Source organism: Tursiops truncatus, chromosome 5, assembly GCF_011762595.2.
Source record: "Tursiops truncatus isolate mTurTru1 chromosome 5, mTurTru1.mat.Y, whole genome shotgun sequence".
Classification (NCBI taxonomy): domain Eukaryota; kingdom Metazoa; phylum Chordata; class Mammalia; order Artiodactyla; family Delphinidae; genus Tursiops; species Tursiops truncatus.
Genome location: NC_047038.1, coordinates 108,038,272 through 108,065,186, shown reverse-complemented (window position 1 = coordinate 108,065,186; position 26,915 = coordinate 108,038,272). Strand labels below are relative to the sequence as shown.

At 37.2% G+C, this 26,915-nt stretch overlaps 1 protein-coding gene across 4 annotated transcripts in view; it reads right to left on the bottom strand.

The window, feature by feature from the left end:
- The window catches only part of LRBA (LPS responsive beige-like anchor protein), a 727,902-nt gene that overhangs the window by 611,006 nt on the left and 89,981 nt on the right, over positions 1-26,915 (bottom strand). For all 4 annotated transcript variants that reach the window (XM_033857307.2, XM_033857309.2, XM_033857305.2 and 1 more), the window contains exons 6-9: positions 16,447-16,568; positions 16,233-16,359; positions 15,423-15,542; positions 13,476-13,622 (exon numbers count right to left, since the gene is read on the bottom strand). In XM_033857307.2, the coding sequence (XP_033713198.1) occupies positions 13,476-13,622; positions 15,423-15,542; positions 16,233-16,359; positions 16,447-16,568 (516 nt within the window). The remainder of the gene's footprint in view (positions 1-13,475; positions 13,623-15,422; positions 15,543-16,232; positions 16,360-16,446; positions 16,569-26,915) is intronic.

The window sequence follows — 26,915 nt, the reverse complement described above, 5'->3', positions numbered from 1 at the left end:
ACACATAAAAAAACTGGTTCTGAAGAACCTAGGGGCAGGACAGAAATAAAGACGCAGACGTAGAGAATGGACTTGAGGACACAGGGAGGGGGAAGGGTAAACTGGGACGAAGTGAGAGACTAGCACTGACATATATACACTACCAAATGTAAAATAGATAGCTAGTGGGAAGCAGCCGCATAGCACAGGGAGATCAGCTCAGTATGTTGTGACCACCTAGATGGGTGGGATAGGGAGGGTGGGAGGGAGGCATAAGAGGCATAAGAGGGAGGGGATATGGGGGTATATGTATACATACAGCTGATTCACTTTGTTATACAGCAGAAACTAACACAACATTGTAAAGCAATTACACTCCAATAAAGATGTTTTTAAAAAACTATATATTTAAATATATATATTTAAAGGGACCTCAGTTTTTAAACAGGCAAAGGATCTGAATAAACATTTCTCAAAAAAAGACATATAAATAGCCTTATCATAAGCACACAAAAACACATTCAACATCATTAGTCATGAGGGAGATGCAAATCAAAACCAAACCACAATGAGATACCATTTCACACCCACTAAAATGGCTATAATCAAAAAGTCAGATAATAACAGGTGTTCAAGAGAATATGAAGGCATCAAAATCCTCATAAACAGCTGTGGTAATATAAAATGATGTGGCCACTTTGGAAAGCAATCTAGAAATTTCTTAAAAAGTTAAATGTAGAGTTACCATATTACCAGCAATTCCACTCTAGGTACATATCCAAGAGAAATAAAAACATGTGTGCACATAAAACCTTGTACAGAAGGGTTCATAGCAGCATTGTGCATAACAGCCAAAAGGTGGAAACAGCCCAATGACCATCAACTGACGAATAGATAAAATGTGATATACCCCCACAATATTATTTAGTAATAAAAAGGAATGAAGTATTAATGCATGCTACAACATGGGTGGACCCTGAAAACATTATGCTAACTGAAAAAACGTCAACCACAAAAGATCTCATACTGTATATTTTCCTTTACATGAATTGTCCAGAAGAGACAAATCTATACAAATAGAATTAGATTACAGTACTGGGAAGCAGGAAAAATCAGGAAGGACTGCTGATAACTACAGTACTTCTTTTGCGGATGAACATACTTTAACATTACAGAGTGGTAATGTTTGCACAACCTTGGGATACAATAAAAATCACTGAATTATACATAATAAACGGGTGAATGGTAAGATATGTGAATTATATCCCAATAAAACTTCTATTTTGAAAAACTCATTCAGAATAAAGGCTGTTCTGGGACCAATTAACAAAGCTTAAAAGTAAAACAAACTTCAGAGACCTTCAAGATGGCAGAGGAGTAAGATGTGGCGATCACCTTCCTCCCCACAAATACATCAGAAATATATCCACACGTGAAACAACTCCTACAGAACACCTAATGAACACTGGCAGAAGACCTCAGATTTCCCAAAAGGCAAGAAACTCCCTACGTACCTGGGTAGAGCAAAACAAAAAAGAAAAAACAAAGACAAAAGAATAGGGACTGGACCTGCACCACTGGGAGGGAGCTGTGAAGGAGGAAAGGTTTCCACACACTAGGAAGCTCCTTTGTGGGCAGAGACTGTGGGTGGCAGAGGCGGGGAGCTTCAGAGCCGTGGAGGAGAGCGCAGCAATAGGGGTGCGGAGGGCAAAGCAGAGAGATTCCCACAAAGAGGATCTGTGCTGACCAGCACTCACCAGCCCGAAAGACTTGTCTGCTCACCCGCTGGGGTGGGTGGGGGCTGGGAGCTGAGGCTTGGGCTTCGGAGGTCAGATCCCAGGGAGAGGACTGGCGGCGTGAACACAGCCTGAAGGGGCTAGTGAGCCACAACTAGCCAGGAGGGAGTCCGGTAAAAGTCTGGACCTGCCTAAGAGGCAAGAGACCATTGTTTCGGGGTGCGCAAGGAGAGGGGATTCAGAGCACCACCTAAACGAGCTCCACAGACAGGCGCAAGCTGCATCTATCAGCGCAGACACCAGAGACAGGCATGAGATGCTAAGGCTGCTGCTGCAGCCACAAAGAAGCCTACGTGCAAGCACAGGTCACTATCCACATCTCCCCTCCCAGGAGCCTGTGCAGCCCCCCACTGCCAGGGTCCCGGGATCCAGGGACAACTTGCCGGGGGAGAACAAATGGCAGGCCTCAGGCTGTTGCAACATCACACTGGCCTCTGCCACCGCAGGCTTCCCCGCGTTCCCTACCCCTTCATCCCCCAGGCCTGAGTGAGCCCCTAATCAGCTGCTCCTTTAACCCCGTCCTGTCTGAGCGAAGAACAGATGCCCGCAGGCGACCTACACACAGAGGCAGGACCAAATCCAAAGCTGAAACCCAGGAGCTGTGAGAACAAAGAAGAGAAAGGGAAATCTCTCCCAGCAGCCTCAGAAGCAGCGGATTAAATCTCCACAATCAACTTGATGTACCCTACATCTGTGGAATACCTGAATAGACAACGAATCATCCCAAAATTGAGGTGGTGGACTTTGGAAGCAACTGTAGATTTCAGGTTTGCTTTCTGCATCTAAATTATTTCTGCTTTTACGTTTATCTAGGTTTAGTATTTAGAGCTTATTATCATTGGTAGATTTGTTTATTGATTTGGTTGCTCTTTTCCTTTTTTTTTTAATATATATTTCTTTTTCCTTTTTTTCTTTTTGTGAGTGTGTGTGCGCATGCTTCTTTGTCTAATTTTGTCTGCAGAGCTTTCCTTTTACCATTTGTCCTAGGGTTCTGTCTTTCCATTTTTTGTTTGTTTTGTTGGCTTTTTATTTTTTTAGTATAGTTTTTAGCACTTGTTATCATTGGTGGATTTGTTTATTGCTTTGGTGGCTCTCTTCTTTCTTTCTTTTATTACTTTTTTATTTTTAATAATATTTAATTATTTATCTTAATAACTTTAATTGATTGGTTTATTTACTTCTTTATTCTTTCTTTCTTTCCTTTTTTTTCTACCCTTTTCTTCTAAGCTGTGTGGCTGACAGGGTCTTGCTGCTCTGCCCAGGTGTCAGGCCTGAGCCCCTTAGGTGGGAGAGCTGAGTTCAGGACATTAGAACACCAGAGACCTCCCAGCTACACGTAATATCAAATGGCAAAAGCTCTCCCAGAGATCTCCATCTCAACACTAAGACCTAACTCCACTCAACAACCAGCAAGCTACAAGGCTGGACACCCCATGGCAAACAACTAGCAAGACAGGAACACAAACACAACCATTAGCAGAGAGGCTTCCTAAAATCGTAATAAGGTCACAGACACCCCAAAACACACCACTGGACACAGTCCTGCCCACCAGAAAGACAATATCCAGCTTCACCCACCAAAACACAGACACGAGTCCCATCCACCAGGAAGCCTACACAACCCACTGAACCAACCTTACCCACTGGCAGCAGACACCAAAAACAACAGGAACTAAGAACATGCAGCCTGCGAAAAGGAGACCCCAAACACACTAAGTTAATCAAAACAGAAGACAGAGAAATACACAGCAGATGAAGGAGCAAAGTAAAAGCCCACCAGACCAAACAAATGAAGAGAAAATAGGCAGACTACCTGAAAAGAATTCAGAGTAATGATAGTAAACAAAATGGAAAATCTTCAAAATAGAATGGCGAAAATACAAGAAATGTTTAACAAGTAGATACAAGAACTAAAGAGCAAACAAACAGTGAAGAACAACATAATAAATGAAATTAAAAATTCCCTAAAAGAAATCAATAGCAGAATAACTGAGGCAGAAGAACAGGTAAGTGACCTGGAAGATAAAATAGTGGAAATAACTACCACACAGCAGAATAAGAAATAATAATGAAAAGAATAGAGGACAGTCTCAGAGACCTTTGGGACAATACTGGACACACCAATAGTCGAATTACAGTGGTCCCAGAAGAAGAAGAGAAAAAGAATGGTACAGAGAAAATATTTGAAGAGATTATAGTCGAAAACTTCCCTAATATGGGAAAGGAAATAGTCAATCAAGTCCAGGAAGCACAGAGAGTCCCATACAGGATAAATCCAAGGAAAAACACACCAAGACACCTATTAATCAAGCTATCAAAAATTAAATACAAAGAATAAATATTAAAAGCAGCAAAGGAAAGCAACAAGTAGCATACAAGGGAATCCCCATGTTACTATTTGATTTCTTAGCAGAAACTCTGCAAGCAGGAAGGATGTGGCAGGACATATTTAAAGTGATGAACGGGAAAAACCCACAACCAAAATTACTCTACCTAGCAAGCATCTAATTCAGATTTGACAGAGAAATTAAAACCCTTACAAACAAGCAAAATCTAAGAGACTTTAGCACCACCAAACCAGCTTTACAACAAATGCTAAAGGAACTTCCCTAGGGAGGAAGACAAGAGAAGGAAAAGACCTACAATAACAAACCCAAAACAATTAAGAAAATGGTAATAGGAACATACATATCAATAATTACCTTAAATGCAAATGGATTAAATGCTCCAACCAAAAGACACAGACTGGCTGAATAGATACAAAAAACAAGACCCGTATACATACTGTCTACAAGAGACCCAATTCAGACCTACAGACACATACAAACTGAAAGTAAGGGGATGGAAAAAGATATTCCATGCAATGGAAATCAAAAGAAAGCTGGAGTAGCAATTCTCATATCAGGCAAAATAGATGTTTAAATAAAGACGATTAAAAGAGACAGAGAGGGACACTACATAATGATCAAGGGATCAATGCAAGAATATATAACACTTGTAAATATTAATGCACCCAACACAGGAGCACCTCAATACATAAGGCAAATGCTAACAGCCATAAAAGGGGAAATCAACAGTAACACAATAATAGTAACGGACTTTAACACCCCATTTTCACCAAAGGACAGATCATCCAAAATGAAAATAAATAAGGAAACACAAGCTTTAAATGCTACATTAAACAACATGGACTTAATTGATATTTATAGGACATTCCATCCAAAAACAACAGAATACACTTTCTTCTAAAGTGCTCATGGAACATTCTCCAGGATACACCATGTCTTGGGTCACAAATCAAGAGTTCGTAAATTTAAGAAAATTTAAATCATATCAAGTATCTTTTCTGACCACAACGCTATGAGACTAGATATCATTTACAGGAAAAAATCTGTAAAAAATACAAACACATGGAGGCTAAATAATACACTACTTAATAACCAAGAGATCACTGAAGAAATCAAAGAGGAAATCAAAAAATACCTAGAATGACAATGAAAAATACCTAGAATGACAAAAAATACCTAGAATGACAATGAAAACACAACCCAAAACCTAAGGGATGCAGCAAAAGCAGTTCTAAGATTGAAATTTATAGCAATAAAATCCTACCTCAAGAAACAAAAAACATCTCAAATAAACAACCTAAGCTTACACCTAAAGCAATTAGAGAAAAAAGAACAAAAAAACCCCAAAAGTTAGCAGAAGGAAAGAAATCATAAGGGGCAGATCAGAAATAAATGAAAAAGAAATGAAAGAAACAACAGCAAAGATCAATAAAACTAAAAGCTGGTTCTTTGAAAATATAAACAAAATTGATAAACCATTAGCCAGACTCATCAAAAAAAAAAAAAAAAACGAACTCAAATCAATAGAATGAGAAATGAAAAAGGAGAAGTAAAAACTGACACTGCAGAAATACAAAGGATCATGAGAGATTACTACAAGCAACTATATGCCAATAAAATGGACAACCTGGAAGAAATGGACAAATTCTTAGAAAAGCACAACCTTCCCAGACTCTACCAGGAAGGAAGAGAAAATACACACAGACCAAACACAAGCACTGAAATTGAGACTGTGATTAAAAATCTTTCAACAAACAAAAGCCCAGGACCAGATGGCTTCACAGGCAAATTCTATCAAACATTAAAAGAGCTAACACCTATCCTTCTCAAACTCTTCCAAAATGTAGCATTGGGAGGAACACTTCCAAACTCATTCTACGAGGCCACTATAACCCTGATACCAGAACCACACAAAGATGTCACAATAAAAGAAAACTACAGACCAATATCACTGATGAACATAGATGCGAAAATCCTCAACAACATACTAGCAAACAGAATCCAACAGCATATTAAAAAGATCATTCACCATGATCAAGTGGGGTGTATCCCAGGAATGCTAGGATTCTTCAATATACGCAAATAAATCGATGTGATAAACCATATTAACAAATTGAAGAAGAAAAACCATATGATCATCTTAATAGATGCAGAAAAAGTTTTTGACAAAATTCAACACCCATTTATGATAAAAACCCTCCAGAAAGTAGGCATAGAGGGAACTTACCTCAATATAATAAAGGCCATATATGACAAACCCACAGCCAACATCATTCTCAATGGTGAAAAACTGAAACCATTTCCTCTAACATCAGGAACAAGACAAGGTTGTCCACTCTCACCACTAACATTCAACACAGTTTTGGAAGTCCTAGCCACAGCAATCAGAGAAGAAAATGAAATAAAAGGAATACAAATCATAAAAGAAGTAAAGCTGTCACTATTTGCAGATGACATGGTACTATACATAGAGAATCCTAAAGATGCTACCAGGAAACTACTAGAGCTAATCAATGAATTTGGTAGAGTAGCAGGATACAAAATTAATGCACAGATATCTCTTGCATTCCTATACACTAATGATGAAAAATCTGAAACAGAAATTAAGTAAACACTCCCATTTACCACTGCAACAAAAAGAATAAACTACCTAGGAATAAACCTACCTAAGGAGGCAAAAGACATTTATGCAGAAAACTATAAGACACTATGAGAGAAATTAAAGATGATACAAACAGATGGAGACATATACCATGTTCTTGGATTGGAAGAATCAACATTGTGAAAATGACTAAAATACCCAAAGCAAACTACAGATTCAATGCACTCCCTCCCTATAAAACTACCAGTGGCATTTTTCACAGAACTAGAACAAAAAATTTCACAATTTGTATGGAAGCAGAAAAGGCACCAAATAGCCAAAGCATTCTTGAGAAAGAAAAACAGAGTTGGAGGAAACAGTCCCCCTGACTACAGACTACACTACAAAGCTACAGTAATCAAGACAGTATGGTACTGGCACAAAAACAGAAATATAGATCAATGGAACAGGATAATAATCCCAGAGATAAACCCACGCACATATGGTCACCTTACTTTTGATAAAGAAGGCAAGAATATACCATGGAGAAAAGACACCCTCTTCAATAAGTGGTGCTGGGAAAACTGGACAGCTATAGGTAAAAGAATGAAAGTAGAACACTCCGTAACACCATACACAAAAATAAACTCAAATGGATTAAAACTAAATGTAAGGCCAGAGACTATATATCTCTTACAGGAAAACACAGGCAGAACACTCTATGACATAAATCACAGCAAGATCCTTTTTGACCTACCTCCTAGAGATATGGAACTAAAAACAAAAATAAACAAATGGGACCTAATGAAACTTAAAATCTTTTGCACAGCAAAGGAAACCATAAACAAGATGAAAAGACAATCCTCAGGATGGGAGAAGATATTTGCAAATGAAGCAAATGACAAAGGATTAATCTCCAAAATATACAAGCAGCTCATGCAGCTCAATATCAAGAAAACAAACAACCCAATCCAAAAACGGGCAGAAGACCTAAATAGATGTTTCTCCAAAGAAGATATACAGATTGCCAACAAACACATGAAAGGATGCTCAACATCACTAATCATTAGAGAAATGCAAATCAAAACTACAATGAGATATCACCTCACACCGGTCAGAATGGCCATCTTCCAAAAATCTACAAACAATAAATGTTGGAGAGGTTGCGGAGAAAAGGGGACCCTCTTGCACTGCTGGTGGGAATGTAAATTGATACAGCCACTATGGAGGACAGTATGGAGGTTCCTGAAAAAACTAAAAATAGAACTAACATACGACCCAGCAATCCCACTACTGGGCATATACCCTGAGAAAACCATAATTCAAAAAGAGTCATGTACCACAATGTTCACTGCAGCTGTATTGACAATAGCCAGGACATGGAAGCAACCTAAGTATCCATCGACAGAGGAATGGATAAAGAAGATGTGGCACATATATACAATGAAATATTACTCAGCCATGAAAAGGAACGAAATTGGGTCATTTGTAGCAAGGTGGATGGACCTAGAGTCTGTCATACAGAGTGACGTAAGTCAGAAATAGAAAAACAAATACCGTATGCTAACACATATATACGGAATCTAAAAAAAAAAAAAAAAAAAACATGATTCTGGAGAACCTAGGGCCAGGACAGGAATAAAGACGCAGACATAGAGAATGGACTTGAGGATATGGGGGGGAAAGGTAAACTGGGACAAAGTGAGAGAATGGCATGGACTTATAAATACTACCAAATGTAAAATAGATAGCTAGTGGGAAGCAGCTGCAGAGCACAGGGAGATCAGCTTGGTGCTCTGTGACCACCTAGAGGGGCAGGATAGGGAGGGTGGGAGGGAGACACATGAGGGAGGAGATACGGGTATATATGTATATGTACAGCTGATTCACTTTGTTATAAAGCAGAAACTAACACAGCACTGTAAAGCAATTATACTCCAATAAAGATGTTAAAAATGAAAACATATTTACAATATGTTAAACACCATTGTATGTTGAAATAGATTTATGAAAAGCTATAAAAAAAAAAGGAAGAAACAAAATTGAGTTATTTGTAGTGAGGTGAATGGACCTAGAGTCTGTCATACAGAGTGAGGTAAGTCAGAAAGAGATAAACAAATACCGTATGGTAACACATATATATGGAATCTAAAACAAAAAAAACAATGGTTCTGAAGAACCTAAGGGCAGGACAGGAACAAAGCCGCAGATGTAGAGAACGGACTTCAGGACACAGGGAGGGGGAAGGGTAAGCTGGGACGAAGTGAGAGAGTGGCATGGACATATATACACTACCAAATGTAAAATAGATACCTAGTGGGAAGCAGCCACATAGCACAGGGAGATCAGCTCAGTCTTTTGTGACCACCTAGATGGGTGGGATAGGGAGGGTGGGAGGGAGACACAAGAGGGAGGAGATATGGGGATATATGTATATGTATAGCTGATTCACTTTGTTATAAAGCAGAAACTAACACACCATTGTAAAGCAATTATACTCCAATAAAGATGTTAAAAAAATAAAATTAAAAATAAATGGCGAAATAAAACAAACTTCAAATAAATAAACTTAACTGAAAGTAATCTACTGACTAGCAGAACAAAGCCCAACGATCTTTAAAAAAAAAAGCAACAAAATCCAGACATTTACGTGGTAAAAATCATAATGTCCAGTATTTAATCCAAAATTACTAAACAAACCACAAAGTCTGAAACAACCAGCAGATTATCAGTAAATAAAAATAAACCCAGAAATACAGATGATGAAATTAGAAGAAAAAGACATTAGAGTAGTCACAACTATGGTCAGGTATTTTTTTTAAGACAACGTTGAAAGGAGAAAAATAGATAATGATAATTATCAAAATTTATCAGGACACAAAATATTTGAAATGAATAATTCGCTTGATAGAATTAATGGCAATAAGTCATTTGATAAAGAAGGATTAGTAAACATAAAGATAATACCATGAAAACAATCCAAAGCAAAACATTTCTTATAAATCAGGCAAAAAATAGCATCTCAATGCTCTGTTTGCTTGTATCTAACGTCTAAAATAAATGTAATATGAATTCTAGAAGAAGATAAAAAACAGAAAATATATTAAAGAAATAATAGCAAAAAGTTTCATATTTCACCAAAACCATAAACCCACAGAACTGAGCAGTTCAAATAATCTAAAGTAGGCTAGACATGCACACACATACACACACACACATACATACACACACACACACACACACAAACCCATACCAACATATACTATATTATATATACTATATACTATATTCTATATACTATATTCATTCAAAAATCACTGACAAGAGTAAATCTTAAAACCAGCAAGAGAAAAGAAAGACATATTACATATAGAGGAAGACCACACACTTCTTGTTAGAAACTATGCAAGTCAGTTAAACAAAAGAATATCTTGAAAAAGCTCAAAAAAGAAAACTGTCACCTTCAAATTTTATAATCAGTAAAACTATTTTTCAAAGCTGAAAGAAGAACAAAGGCTTTTTCAGACAAATGAAAGCTCAGAAAAGCCACTGACAGTAAATCTCCATTATAAGAAATAATAAAACAATTCAAATGGAAGGAAAATGATATGAGACAGAAACATGAATCTACACAAAGATGTATCCTAGAAATGGTGAATACATAGATAAATACAAAGTATATGATCTTCCTCACTTTAAATTTTTTTAAAATATAAATGAATGAATCAAAAATAATAAAAATGTATCAAAAGGACCATAATATATGAAGAAGTAAAATCTACAAAAATAACAAAACCGAGGACACGAAGGGGAATTGCAGGATTATGTTGGAAGGGTCTTACACTGCACAATGTCATTTACTGGTAGACTATGATAAGTTAAAGTTTAAAAAAAAACTAATAAACCAATAATAGAAATAAGTGAAATACTAAATAATAGGCAATCTAAATCAAAGCAGAGAAAGAGGAAAGAATCAAAGAACAGACAAAAGAAACAGAAAACAAATAGCAAGACAGTAGATTTAAGTCCCACAGTATCTATACTTATTCATACACTGGATGTAAATTATGTGAACATTCCAATGAAAGGCAGAGATTGACTGACTCAATAAAAAAGCAAGACTCATTTTACAAAATTCAGTATCCTTCTAATAAAAACTCTCAGAAAACTAGAAATAGAAAAGAAATTTCTCAACTTGAAAAAGAGTCTATAAAATATGTATGAATGCTTTCCCTCCAAAATCAGGAACAAGGCAAAAATGTCTACTCCTGTCATTTATATTTTAACTATTTATCCTGGAGGTCCTATTTAGTACAATAAGGGAAAAAAGAGAAAAGGCATACAGATTGGATATGAAGAAGTAAAGCTTACAGTCTACATGAACATGTATGTAGAAAATACTAAAACAGCAACAACAGAAAACTAGTAAAACTAATAAGCAAGTTCAGCAAGGTCTTGTTAAAAAGTCAATAAAACTCAACTACATTTCTATACACTAGAAACAAATGATTGGAAATTAACTTTTTTAAAAGTGCAACTTAAGATATTACCTAAAAAACATGAAATATTTAAAAATACATTTAACAAAATGTATGCATGACCTGTACAATGAAAACCAAAAAACACTGCTGGGAGATATTAATAAAGACCTAAGTAAATAAAGATATCATGGTCACAGATTGGATAATCCAGTATTAGTGAGATGTCAATTATCCTCTAACTGATCTATACGTTAATACAGTACCAAATAAAACCCCCAGTAGACTTTTTTGTAGAAAGCGATAAGCTGGTTCTAAAATACATCTAGAGGCTTCCCTGGAGGTGCAGTGGTTGCGAGTCCGCATGCTGATGAAGGGGACTCGGGTTCGTGCCCCGGTCCGGGAAGATCCCACATGCCATGGAGCGGCTGGGCCCGTGAGCTATGGCCGCTGAGCCTGCGCATCCAGAGCCTGTGCTCCGCAACGGTAGAGGCCACAACAGTGAGAGGCCCGCATACCACAAAAAAAAAAAAAAAAAAAAAAAAAAACAGAACGAGAAACTTCTAGGGACCCACTCAAATGTCTAATACTAAAAAGACCAGCAATACCAGGTGTTAACAGGATGTGAAGTAAGTAGAAAGCTCATACATTGCTTGTAGAAATGAAAAATTGTGCAACTACCTTGGAAAAGAGCTTGGCAGTTTCAGCTGCCATACCAGTTAACAATTCCACTCTTACATATTTATGAAATACACAAAGAATTGTACAGCAATATTCATAGCAGCTTGTTCATAATAGCCAAAATCTGGAAGCAACCCAAATATTCATCAAGAGATGAATGGGTTAAAAAGTTGTGATATACTCATACAAAGGAAAACTACTTAGCAATAAATAAGAGGGAACTACTAATACAAAACAACATAGATGAATCTTAAAACATGCTAAGAAGAAACCAAACTCCAAGGAGCACACATTGCATGATTCTATTTACATAAAACCTTATTAAAAACAAATCTATTTGGTAGTGACAGAAACAGATCAGTAGTTGCCCGTCAACAGAAACGGGGTGGGGTTAGAGAAGCACAAGGAACTGACTAGGAAAGAGCAGAGAGGTACCTTTTGCTGTGATAGAAATGTTCTATGTCTTGATTGCTGCATTATACTTTTGTCAAAACTAATTAAAATATGTATACTTTATTGACTCCAACAGTATGTAAATTAAGGCAAGTTGATTTTGTTTTCAAAGGAACATAACAGACAAATCACTCCCTGGAACCAAACTAGATTAACAATGGCTTAACCTAAAGGTTCCCAAACTTCCTTGATTCATGACACTCTTAGCTTCACAGTAATTTTTTATGGTGTTCCAGACCAAAATAAATATTGAACATTTCTGTTTATTAGTTTGACCCAACTACTTTATATTTTAACAATTTATTAGCCATTTGAAAAACTTAATGCACAAATTGAAAAAAGATGTTTCCTTCATTATTATATTAGCAAAATTATTTATTAATGGGATGTATATGCATCTTGGGTACTGCACAAATTCTCAAATTTTGGAATCAGATTTCATAGCTCATCCTCATTTCCTGTTCCACACTGATTTTCACATGGTACTTGCTCTTTATCACAGCAAGCATTAAAAACTTAGCTGTGCAAGGATATGATATCATCAAAAGAAATGCAGCATAAATTAAAGTTGAAACTTGAGCAAGTACTTTGCATAGTGTCCCACATATGACAAGTATACTATGCTTCCCACAAAACTTTAAAAGAGGGCTTCCCTGGTGGCACAGTGGTTAAGAACCCGCCTGCCAATGCAGGGGACATGGGTTCGATCCCTGGCCCGGGAAGATCTCACATACCGCGGAGCAACTAAGCTTGTGCGCCACAACTACTGAGCCTGAGCTCTAAAGCCTGCAAGCCACAACTACTGAGCCCAAGTGCCACAACTACCGAAGCCTGTGCGCCTAGAGCCCATGCTCCACAACGAGAAGCCACCACAATGAGAAGCCCACGCACCGCAACGAAGAGTAGTCCCCACTCGCCGCAACTAGAGAAAGCCTGGGTGCAGCAACGAAGACCCAACACAGCCAAAAATAAATTAAAAAAAAAAAAAAAAAAAAACTTTAAAAGACCCTTTGGACGGACTCCTGTGACTTCCCTATGGTGCCTCTGGTTACTTTCACATACAGTTTAGTAACCCAAGATGTAAGCTGCCCCATGCACCACCCACCTATAAATCCATCTCAACTAACACTGGTTAAGCAGGGAACAGCAAGTAAAGTACCTTGTATCCCAGGCCCAATTGATAAATAGCAAAAATCTGAGCTGCATTAAGAGCTTCACTAAAAAGGTAAACTGCAGTCATCTGACCACAGAATACCCTATTAGCATCTGCTGTTTCTGATGAGCCCAGGAAACACTTGTCAAAAGTCTGTGAAAGAAAACAGAGAAGTTTATTAGAGAAAAAACAAAAAATTATCTCCTCCAGAAATAATAACAAACTATATTGGTATAAATATTTTGCCCAGTCTAAAATATAATCTGAATAGATTAAAATAATTCATTTAGCATTTCACTTCATTCATTCCCATTTGGTGTAGAGATCAGGAAAGACATCATAGAAAGGAGATAAGACAAGTTTTCCAAAGTACAATAAACAAAACCTGATGACAAAGTGGATATAGGAAACAGCCAGAGAAATCATTATGGACTCTGAAGGTTCATACTTGGTCAGGCAAAGAACCAGACAGAAGAGCAGGCTTTGGAGCAATGAGGAAAATCATGAATTAAGTGTGGGACATATAATGAATGCGTCTTTTCTGTGAACTAATGTGGATGAAGAAGCAATTGCCAACAAGGTTCTGCATGGTGAGGAGTTAAGACTAACTTTTTGTAGACATCAAAATACAAATAATGGGTGAAGTCATGGAGTAGATGCAATCTCTCAAAAGGAATGTGTAAATCAAGAAAATCAGGTGTATGTTTTTCTTCTTCAGACAAAAAATTCCTCTTAATAACATCCAGGTTGCAAAGACCCCATTTTAAAAACTCATGTATACAACAAGGAGGAAGAAAAGTATCCATATCTCTTTAAAAGTATCATTTTATACCATGAAACTGTTAGGAAGGATGTTGAAAAATATGTATGTGTTGACATTAAGGAATATAAAAATTTTTAACATTTGGGTTGTGAAGACAAACCACCTATATCAAATCACTGCCTCCCATGCTGCTGATTTTGGCAAATTACTTAACCTCTCTGTGCTCAGTTTCACTGGTAAAATGAAGATTACAACAGTACTTACCTTGCAAGGTTGGGGCTTACAGAAAATAAAGGTATTTATTACAATGCCTGGAATACAATAAGTACTCAATAAGGATTAATGTAAGGAAAAAAACAGGTTGAAAAGCAGTATACATATCTGATCCCTTTTTTATATTTAAAAAAATAAGAGCTAACATTTATTGAGCACTTATTCTGTACAAGGCACTCTGCTAATGAATTTGTGAACAGTATCTCATTTAATCAACCTTCTAAGATACATACTATTTTACACCCATTTTTAGGTGGAGCAAACTTTGGCCTAATAGACTAAGTAAGGTCATACAGTCAGTAAGGGATTCAAACCTAAGTCTATCTTTTGTAACAACCTGGGCTCTTAAGGTCAGCATTTCAAAATATGTAAATATGTATAGGATAAAATATGAAAGGAGGAGTTATTGGTAAATGAGTGTTGCAAGCTTGCATTCATTTTCCTGATCTGTATTTTTCAAGGTTTCTATTAAAAATGTAATTGGGGTGTGGGGGGGAGAACATTTAAATTAAATCTAACCTATGAATCTCTTTTTGAATCTTGAAAATATTATAACATAATAGTTATCTATATGAATTTTCTGGAAAATTTATAAGCATGCATCATCTAACTCATTCATAAACATCATCAGAAGCCTGTAGTAGAGCTCTCAGGTTTAATTTGATCAATGGACCAATGACACAAATACTTTCAAGATATACCCACTGTTACCTATGAATCTTCTCTACTCTTTCCAGAATAATTTTATAACAATGACTGAGTAATATGTGCCATATTAGCACAGTTCTACTCTCTTAATATATTAACATGCTAGCCAAACTATGATTATAAAAATCCACCATTGTGGTATTCTAAAATTTATATTCAATGTAAAGTATATTTTTCTTATTTCACTGTAACTTTCTCAAATTACTTACATCACTGGTGTTGACAAACCATGTTATCTCTCCATAGGAAGCAAGCTCACCATTCACATAACATCGAAGCTCACTGTTCTTCCACCGGTTATAAATGTGCACTATAGTTACCATATACCACTGAATAAGCAAAACAGTTAAAAAAAAAAAGATAATGATCTTTCCAATAACTCAACCACATTGATAATAACAAGTAAAAATTAAATTCTAAATTACAATTAAACCTAAAAATAAAATAAGACTACCTTTATTAAACTCAATATTCTACCTCTTGAACCATATTGATTCAAAGCAACTCTCAACAAATAACAGCTTCCCATGAAATTATTTTTCAAATTTTTTATTATGACAATGTTTAAATACACCTCCCAAAGTAAAAAGTTTAGTACAAACTCTCTCACCATCTCGTTTCCACAACTGTCAATATTTTGTCATATGTGTTTTATCTATTTACCTATCTACATATATATAGATGTATATTTTGTTGATAAACCGTTTATTAATCTCTAAATTTTAAGGTACAAAAGAAAATACATATTACTACTAACACTACAACTACTACTAAAATAATTGCCACTGATATTTTCCCCCTGTATTTCCTTTAAACTCTACAAATAACTAAATATTCACTCTTTTCATTATCCAAATCAGAGAGGTTAACAATTGTCCAGTGATTTACACTTCATTTTCTAAAAGAGTATAAACACAGAGCTATGATTTACCACATATTATGTCAATAACACTAAAGCAAAGCATTCTGAAGGTTAGAATAGCTTGGTAACATAACTATGACTCAGTAAGATCACATACCTTTTGTGGCTTGAAATCAAATTTCACACAGTGTTGAAAGCCTTTTCCTTTTGACTTTACTGATGTTATAATTAAACATCCCCCAACAAAGTGTGCAGAATAACCAAGACCTTTGCTGGTTCTGAAACTATAAAATATAAGTTTTCATTTCATCTCCAAATATTCTTCTCATTTTCAAAGTAAAGTAACAACACTAAATTACAGAAATACATACCAATACAAATATGGTTTATCTTTATCCACATTGATGTTATTTACAGGATCCATTCTAAGCCAGGTATGAAATGTAAAACCATTCTGGTATGGCCATTTGGCTATAGGAGGTAATGCAATAGCCTAAACGAAAAAGCTTTGAGTTACTGACTCACAATGAAAAATTTTGTTACTGAAATCATGAAAATGAGACCTTACAATGCTATACATATTCCTACTAGATATTATTCTACATCATGATTAAAATATGCAGTAGTCTCTTTATCTGAAAGATTTTAATAACTTCTAAATATTCCAAAATATACAGTAATGATGATAATTTAATTAAACAATAGAAACATTCCAAGTGACCTGCTTGATGCACTAATCACAGGTGCTTCATTTCTTACAATAAACATGTCCAAAGAAATTCCTATTAAAAGAGTTAGGCAGTGGGCTTCCCTCGTGGTGCAGTGGTTAAGAATCCACCTGCCAATGCAGGGGACACGGGTTTGAGCCCTGGTCTGGGAATATCCCAAATGCTGCAGAGCGGCTAAGCCCGTGTGCCACAACTACTGAGACTGTGCTCTAGAGCCCATGAGGCACAACTATTGAGCCGATATGCCTAGAGCTCGTGCTCCACAAGAGAAGCCACTGCAATGAGAGGCCCATGCACCACAAAAAAAGAGTACCCCCACTCCACACAACTAGAGAAAGCCTGCCCACAGCAATGAAGATTCAATGCAGCCAAAATTAAATTTTAAAATTTAAAAAATTTAAAAAAAGAGGTAAGCAGTGATATCAAGTTGGAAATTTGTTGCTGAAATGTTACATAAGGTAACAGAAGATAGAAAGAGGGACAAGAAAGGAAAGAAAAAAGTTAAGGAAAAAGCCTGGAATATAATTTTTTTAACAGCAAATATATAGCTGAAGAGGATTCGTTCATAATATTTTTTCATAATATTTTAAAATTTTATTCATGTCACTATATAAATGATTTTACCACTTGGCTTAAATTTTTATTTAAAACATCATATTACATACTGCAAGGGCCCCCAAATCTCCAAAACAAACTTGAAAAAGAAGAACAAAGTTGGAAGACCCACACTACCAAATGTAAAAAGTACAACACAAAGATACAGTAATGAAGATTTTACCAAATTGACATAAAGATAAAAATCAATGAAATAGAACAGAGAGCCCAGAAATAAACCCTTATATTTGTGATCTCGATTTTCAACAAGAGTGTCAAGGCAGTTCAATGAGGAAAGAATAGTGTTATCAACAAATTTGCTGAGAAAACTAATATTTACAAGCAAAGGTATGAAGCTGACCACTTCCTTACGTGTCACACAAAAAATTAACCCCAAATCGATGACAGATAGACCTAAATGTGAGAGCTAAAAATATAAAACTCTTATAAGAAAAAATAGGGTTAAATCTACATGACACTGAGTTAGATAAATCCTTCTTAATTAGGCAATGAAAGAAAAAATATATGAATTGGACTTCATTAAAATTAAAAACTTTTGTGCTTTAAAGGATACCCTCAAGAAAGTGAAAAGACAAGCCAAAAGAATGGGAGAAAATATTTGCAAGTTATTTATCTGATAAGAAACTTATATCCAGAAGAATATATAAAGAATTCTTGAGAGGGCAGACAGCAGAAGCAAGAAGAACTACAATCCTGCAGCCTGTGGAACAAAAACCACATTCACAGAAAGACAGACAAGATGAAAAGGCAGAGGACAATGTAACAGATGAAGGAACAAGATAAAACCAGAAAAACAACTAAATGAGTGGAGATAGGGAACTTTCCAGAAAAAGAATTCAGAATAATGATAGAGAAGATGATCCAGGATCTCGGAAAAAGAATGGAGGCAAAGATCGAGAAGATGCAAGAAATGTTTAACAAAGACCTAGAAGAATTAAAGAACAAACAAACAGAGATGAACAATACAATAACTGAAATGACAACTACACTAAAACGAATCAATAGCAGAATAACTGAGGCAGAACAGATAAGTGACCTGGAAGACAGAATGGTGGAATTCACTGCTGCGGAACAGATTAAAGAAAAAAGAATGAAAAGAAATAAAGACAGGCTGAGAGACCTCTGGGACAACATTAAACACAACAACATTCGCATTATAGGGGTCTCAGAAGGAGAAGAGAGAGAGAAAGAAATAGAGAAAATATTTGAACAGATTATAGTCGAAAATTTCCCTAACATGGGAAACAAAAGAGCCACCCAAGTCCAGGAAGTGCAGCGAGTCCCACATAAGATAAACCCAAGGAGAAACACGCCGAGACACACAGTAATCAAACTGGCAAAAATTAAAGACAAAGAAAATTTATTGAAAGCAGCAAGGGAAAAATGACAAATAACATACAAGGGAACTCCCATAAGATTAACAGCTGATTTCTCAGCAGAAACTCTACAAGCCAGAAGGGAGTGGCATGATACACTAAAAGTGGTGAAAGGGAAGAACCTACAACCAAGATTACTCTACCCGGCAAGAATCTCAATCAGATTCGATGAAAAATCAAAAGCTTTACAGACAAGCAAAAGCTAAGAGAATTCAGCACCACCAAACCAGCTCTACAACAAATGCTAAAGGAACTTCTCTAAGTGGGAAACACAAGAGAAGAAAAGGACATACAAAAACAAACCCAGGGGCTTCCCTGGTGGCGCAGTGGTTGAGAGTCCGCCTGCCGATGTAGGGGACATGGGTTCGTGCCCCAGTGTGGGAAGATCCCACATGCTGTGGTGCGGATGGACCTGTGAGCCATGGCCGCTGAGCCTGCAAGTCCGGAGCCTGTGCTCCACAACGGGAGAGGCCACAACAGTGAAAGGCCCGCATACCACAAAAAAAAAAAAAAAAAACCAAAACAATTAAGAAAATGGTCATAGGAACACACATATCGATAATTACTTTAAATATGAATGGATTAACTGCTCCAAGCAAAAGACACAGGCTTGCTGAATGGATACGAAAACAACACCCATATATATATACTGTCTACAAGAGACCCATTTCAGACCTAGGGACACACACAGACTGAAAGTGAGGGGATGGAAAAAGATATTCCATGCAAATGGAAATCAAAAGAAAGCTGGAGTAGCAATACTCATATCAGATAAAATAGATATTAAGATAAAGAATGTTACAAGAGACAAGGAAGGACACTATAATGACCAAGGGATCAATCCAAAAAGAAGAAATAACAATTATAAATATATATGCACCCAACATAGGCGCACCTCAATATACAAGGCAACTGCTAACAGCTATAAAAGAGGAAATCGACACTAACACAATAATAGTGGGAGAGTTTAATACCTCACTTACACCAATGGACAGATCATCCAAAATGAAAATAAATAAGGAAACAGAAGCTATAAATGACACAATAGACCAGATAGATTTAATTGGCATTTATAGGACATTCCATCCAAAAACAGCAGATTACACTTTCTTCTCAAGTGTGCACAGAACATTCTCCAAGATAGATCACATCCTGGGTCACAAATCAAGCCTCAATAAATTTAAGAAAACTGAAATCATATCAAGCATCTTTTCTGACCACAGCGCTATGAAATTAGAAATCGATTACAGGGGAAATTACATAGAAAACACAAACACATGGAGGCTAAACAATACATTACAAAATAAACAAGAGATCACTGAAGAAATCAAATAGCAAATCAAAAAATACCTAGAGACAACTGAGAATGAAAACACGACAATCCAAAATCTGTGGGATGCAGCAAAAGCAGTTCTAAGAGTGAAGTTTATAGCTATACAAGCCTACCACAAGAAACAAGAAGAATATCAAATAAACAATCTAACCTTAAACATAAAGGAACTAGAGAAAGAAGAACAAACAAAACCAAAAGTTAGCAGAAGGAAAGAAATGATAAAGATCAGAGCAGAAATAAATGAAATAGAAACAAAGAAAACAATAGCAAAGATCAATAAAACTAAAAGATAGTTCTTTGAGAAGATAAACAAAATTAATAAACCATTAGGCAGACTCATCAAGAAAAAGAGGGAAAAGACTCAAATCAATAAAATTAGAACTGAAAAGGGACAAGTTAAAATACACACCACAGAAATACAAAGCATCCTAAGAGACTACTGCAAGCAACTCTATGCCAATAAAATGGACAACCCGGAAGAAATGGACAAATTCTTAGAAAGGTAAAACCTTCCAAGACTCAACCAGGAAGAAACAGAAAATATGAACAGACAAATCACAAGTAATGAAATTGAAACTGTGATTAAAAATCTTCCAACAAACAGAAGTCCTGGACCAGATGGCTTCACAGGTGAATTCTATCAAACATTTAGAGAAGAGCTAACACCTATCCTTCTCAAGCTCTTCCAGAATACAGCAAAGGGAGGAACACTCACAAACTCATTCTTCGAGGCCACCATCACCCTAATAACAAAACCAGACAAAGATGTCACATAGAAAGAAAACTACAGGCCAATATCACTCATGAACATACATGCAAAAATCCTCAACAAAATACTAGCAAACAGAATCCAACAGCACATTAAAAGGATCATACACCATGATCAAGTGGGGTTTATCCCAAGAATGCAAGGATTCTTCAGTATATTCAAATGAATCGATGTGATACACCATACTAACAAACTGAAGAATAAAAACCATATGATGATCTCAATAGATGCAGAAAAAGCTTTTGACAAATTCAACACCCATTTGTGATAAATACCCTACAGAAAGTGGGCATAGAGGGAAACTACCTCCACATATTAAAGCCCATATACAACAAACCCACAGCAAACATTATTCTCAATGGTGAAAAAGTGAAAGCATTTCCTCTAAGATCAGGAACAAGACAAGGATGTCCACTCTCACCACTATTACAAAACATAGTTTTGGAAGTCCTAGCCACAGCAATCAGAGAAGAAAAAGAAATAAAAGGAATACAAATTGGAAAAGAAGAGGTAAAACTGTCACTGTTTGCAGATGACATGATACTATACATAGAGAATCCTAAAAATGCCACCAGAAAACTACTAGAGCTAATCAATGAATTTGGTAAAGCTGCAGGACACAAAATTAATGCACAGAAATCTCTTGCATTCCTATACACTAATGATGAAAAATCTGAAAGAGAAATTAAGGAAACACTCCAATTTACCACTGCAACAAAAAGAATAAAATACCTAGGAATAAACCTACCTAGGGAGACAAAAGACCTGTATGCAGAAAACTATAAGACACTGATGAAAGAAATTAAAGATGTTACCAACAGATACAGAGATATACCATGTTCTTGAATTGGAAGAATCAATATTGTGAAAATGACTATACTACCCAAAACAATCTACAGATTCAATGCAATCCCTATCAAATTACCAATGGAATTTTTTACGGAACTAGAACAAAAAATCTTAAAATGTGTTTGGAGACACAAAGGACACCAAATAGCCAAAGCAGTCTTCAGGGTAAAAAACGGAGCTGGAGGAATCAGACTCCCAGACTTCACACTATACTACAAAGCTACAGTAATCAAGACAGTATGGTACTGGCACAAAAACAGAAACATAGATCAATGGAACAGGATAGAAAGTCCAGAGATAAACCCACGCACCTATGGTCAACTAATCTATGACAAAGGAGGCAAGGTTATACAATGGATAAAAGACAGCCTCTTCAATAAGTGGTGCTGGGAAAACTGGACAGCTACATGTAAAAGAATGAAATTAGAACACTCCCTAACACCATACACAAAAATAATCTCAGGAGAGGACTGGGGTTGGCGGCATGAACACAGCCTGCAGGGGTTTAGTGCACCATGGCTAGCCGGGAGGGAGTCTGGGGAAAACTCTGGACCTGCCGAAGAGGCAAGAGACTTTTTCTTCCCTCTCTGTTTCCTGGTGCGCGACGAGAGGGGATTAAGAGTGCTACTTAAAGGAGCCCCAGAGAAGAGCGCGAGCCGCAGCTAAAAGCACGAACCCCAGAGACGACCATGAGACACTAAGGTTGCTTCTGCCGCCACCAAGAAGCCTGTGTGCGAGCACAGGTCACTATCCACACCCCCTTTCTGGGGAGCCTGTGCAGACCACCACTGCCAGTGTCCCGGAATCCAGGGACAACTTCCCCGGGAGAACGCATGGCGCGCCTCAGGCTGGTGCAACATCACGCCAGTCTCTGCCACCACAGGCTCGCCCCACACTCCGTGCCCCTCCCTCCCCCCGGCCTGACTGAATCAGAGTCCCCGAAGCAGCTGCTCTTTTAACCCCGTCCTGTCTGAGTGAAGAACAGACGCCCTCCAGCGACCTAAACGCAGACGCGGGGCCAAATCCAAAGCTGAGACCCTGGGAGCTGTGAGAACAAAGAAGAGAAAAGAAATCTCTCCCAGCGGCCTCAAAAGCAGCGGATTAAAGCTCCACAATCAACTTGATGTACCCTGCATCTGTGGAATACATGAACAGACAACGAATCATCCCAAATTGAGGGGATGGACTTTGAGAGCATGATTTATGATTTTCTCCCCTTTTCCTCTTTTTGAGAGTGTGTATGTGTATGCTTCTGTGTGAGATTTTGTCTATATAGCTTTGCTTTCACCATTTGTCCTAGGGTTCAATCCGTCCGTTTTCTTTTTTTTAATTTTTTTTCTTAATAATTATTTTTTATTTAAATAACTTTATTTTATTTTACTTTATCTTCTTTCATTCTTTCTTTCTTTCCTTCCTTCCCTCCTTTAGACAACGAATCATCCCAAATTGAGGAGGTGGACTTTGAGAGCAAGATTTATGATTTTTTCCCCTTTTCCTCTTTTTGTGAGTGTGTATGTGCATGCTTCTGTGTGAGATTTTGTCTGTATAGCTTTGCTTCCACCATTTGTCCTAGGGTTCTATCTGTCCCTTCTTTTTAAAATTTTTTTCTTCATAATTATTTTTTATTTTAATAACTTTATTATATTTTATCTCATTTTATTTTACTTTATCTTCTGTCTTTCTTTCTTTTTTCCTTCCTTCCCTCCTTCCTTCCTTCCTTCCTCCCTCCCTCCCTACCTCCCTCCCTCCTTCCTTTCTTTCTTTCTTTCTTTCTACTTCTACTAATTCTTTCTTTCTACTTTTTCTCCCTTTTATTCTGAGCCGTGTGGATGAAAGGCTCTTGCTGCTGCAGCCAGGAGTCAGTGCTGTGCCTCTTAGGTGGGAGAAACAACTTCAGGACACTGGTCCACAAGAGACCTCCCAGCTCCACATAATATCAAACGGCAAAAATCTCCCAGAGATCTCCATCTCAACACCAGCACCCAGCTTCACTCAACGACCAGCAAGCTACAGTGCTGGACACCCTATGCCAAACAACTAGCAAGATAGGAACACAACCACACCCATTAGCAGAGAGGCTGCCTAAAATCATAATAAGTCCACAGACACCCCAAAACACACCACCAGACGTGGAGCTACCAACCAGAAAGACAAGATCCAGCCTCATCCACCAGAACACAGGCACTAGTCCCCTCCACCAGGAAGCCTACACAACATACTGAACCAACCTTAGCCACTGGGGACAGACACCAAAAACAACGGGAACTACAAACCTGCAGCCTGCAAAAAGGAGACCCCAAACACAGTAAGATAAGCAAAATGAGAAGACAGAAAAACACAGCAGATGAAGGAGCAAGATAAAAACCCACCAGCCCTAACAAATGAAGAGGAAATAGGCAGTCTACCTGAAAAAGAATTCAGAATAATGAGAGTAAAGATGATCCAAAATCTTGGAAATAGAATAGAGAAAATGCAAGAAACATTTAACAAGGACCTACAAGAACTAAAGATGAAACAAGCAACAATGAACAACACAATAATTGAAATTAAAAATACTCTAGATGGGATCAATAGCAGAATAACTGAGGCAGAAGAACGGATAAGTGACCTGGAAGATAAAATAGTGGAAATAACTACTGCAGAGCAGAATAAAGAAAAAAGAATGAAAAGAACTGAGGACAGTCTCAGAGACCTCTGGGACAACATCAAACGCACCAACATTCCAATTATAGGGATTCCAGAAGAAGAAGAGAAAAAGAAAGGGACTGAGAAAATATTTGAAGAGATTATAGTTGAAAACTTCCCTAATATGGGAAAAGAAATAGTTAATCAAGTCCAGGAAGCACAGAGAGTCCCATACAAGATAAATCAAAGGAGAAATACGCCAAGACACATATTAATCAAACTGTCAAAAGTTAAATACAAAGAAAACATATTAAAATCAGCAAGGGAGGGCTTCCCTGGTGGCGCAGTGGATGAGAGTCCGCCTGCCAATGGAGGGGACACAGGTTCGTGCCCCGGTCTGGGAAGATCCCACATGATGCGGAGCGGCTGGGCCCGTGAGCCACGGCTGCTGAGCCTGCGCATCCATAGCCTGTGCTCCACAACAGGAGAGGCCACAACAGTGAGAGGCCCACGTACCGCAAAAAAAAAAAAAAGTAATGAAGCAGTGATACATACTACAACATGAATGGATCTTGTAAACAGTAGTGGTAAGTAGAAAAAGCCTATCACAAAAGTCCAGACATCACATGATTCCACTTGCATGAACTGTCCAGAAGAGACAAATCCATACAGACAGAAAGTAGAACAGCAGTTGCCTAGGCCTGGGAGTCTGCAGTGAAATGTGTCCAGTGACTGCTAAGGAGTGCAGGGTTTCTTCTGGGTGTGATGAAAATGTCTAAAATTGATTGTGATAATGGTTACACAGCTTGGTGAACACACTTAACCATTCACTGCACACTTTAAATGAATGAATCATATGATATGGGGATTATAAATCAATAAAGCTGTTAAAAAAAGATCATACTACAAAGTTTTTGTTTTCTTGTTATTTATAATTTACAATAATTACTGTTACTTATAATTAACAATTTCTTGTTATTATAATTTACGTAGGCATTTCTGTCGACATCATACATACACATATATTCTTTTATATGTATAAGATATTCCAAAAAACATGAAAAAATCATAGAGCCAAATTTATGTAATAACACAATTGATACTTCAAGAGGCTGATTTAAACTGAATGTTGGGGACTTCCCTGGTGGCGCAGTGGTTAAGACTGCAAGCTCCCAATGTAGGGGGCGTGGTTCAATCCCTGGCCAGAGATTAGATCCCACATGCATGACGCAACTAAGAGTTTGCATGCCACAACTAAGGAACCAGCAAGCCGCAACTAAAGAGCCCACAAACCGCAACTAAGGAGGCTGACTGCCACAACTAAGGATCCCACATGCCGCAACTAAGAAGCCCACCTGCCACAACTATGAGCCAGCGCAATCAAATAAACAAATAAAAAAAAATAAAATAAAATGAATGTTGCAATAAGAAAAAAAATTAAAAAGTACATATTCACTGCATACATATGCTCTCTCTCACTGAAACATGAGAGCAGAGGATATGAAAGCTTTCTAAAACTAATTTACCCATAAATACTTTAAGTTCCCTTTAAAAGCTATGTTTAAGGGAAAAAATGAGTCACTAAATATATTTAAAACACCTTTTCTCTGAAAGTTCCAAAAGCTGTGTAGTTGAACTGCCCCACTTTCAAGATACATATAAGTAAATAGAATGGACACATTACTATCTCAAAGAATTATAAATAATAAAGTTATAACATGCGTGAAAAAGAGATTAATCTCATGAGAATACTTTATTTTTTAAAGGGAACCCTCTTGCACTGTTGGTGGGAATGTAAATGGATACAGCCACTATGGAGAACAGTATGGAGGTTCCTTAAAAAACTAAAAATAGAATTACCATAAGACTCAGCAATCCTACTACTGGGCATATACCCTGAGAAAACCATATTTAAAAAAGAGACATGTCCCACAATGTTCACTGCAGCACTATTTACAATAGTCAGGACATGGAAGCAACCTAAGTGTCCATCGACAGAGGAATGGATAAAGCAGATGTGGCACATACATACAGTGGAATATTACTCAGCCATAAAAAGAAACAAGATTGAGTTATTTGTAATGAGGTAAATGGACCTAGAGTCTGTCATACAGAGTGAAGTAAGTCAGAAAAAGAAAAACAAATACCGTATGCTAACACATATATATGGAATCTAAAAAAAACAAAAAACTGGTTCTGAAGAACCTAGGGGCAGGACAGAAATAAAGACGCAGACGTGGAGAATGGACTTGAGGACACAGGGAGGGGGAAGGGTAAACTGGGACGAAGTGAGAGACTAGCACTGACATATATACACTACCAAATGTAAAATAGATAGCTAGTGGGAAGCAGCCGCATAGCACAGGGAGATCAGCTCAGTACGTTGTGACCACCTAGATGGGTGGGATAGGGAGGGTGGGAGGGAGGCATAAGAGGCATAAGAGGGAGGGGATATGGGGGTATATGTATACATACAGCTGATTCACTTTGTTATACAGCAGAAACTAACACACCATTGTAAAGCAATTACACTCCAATAAAGATG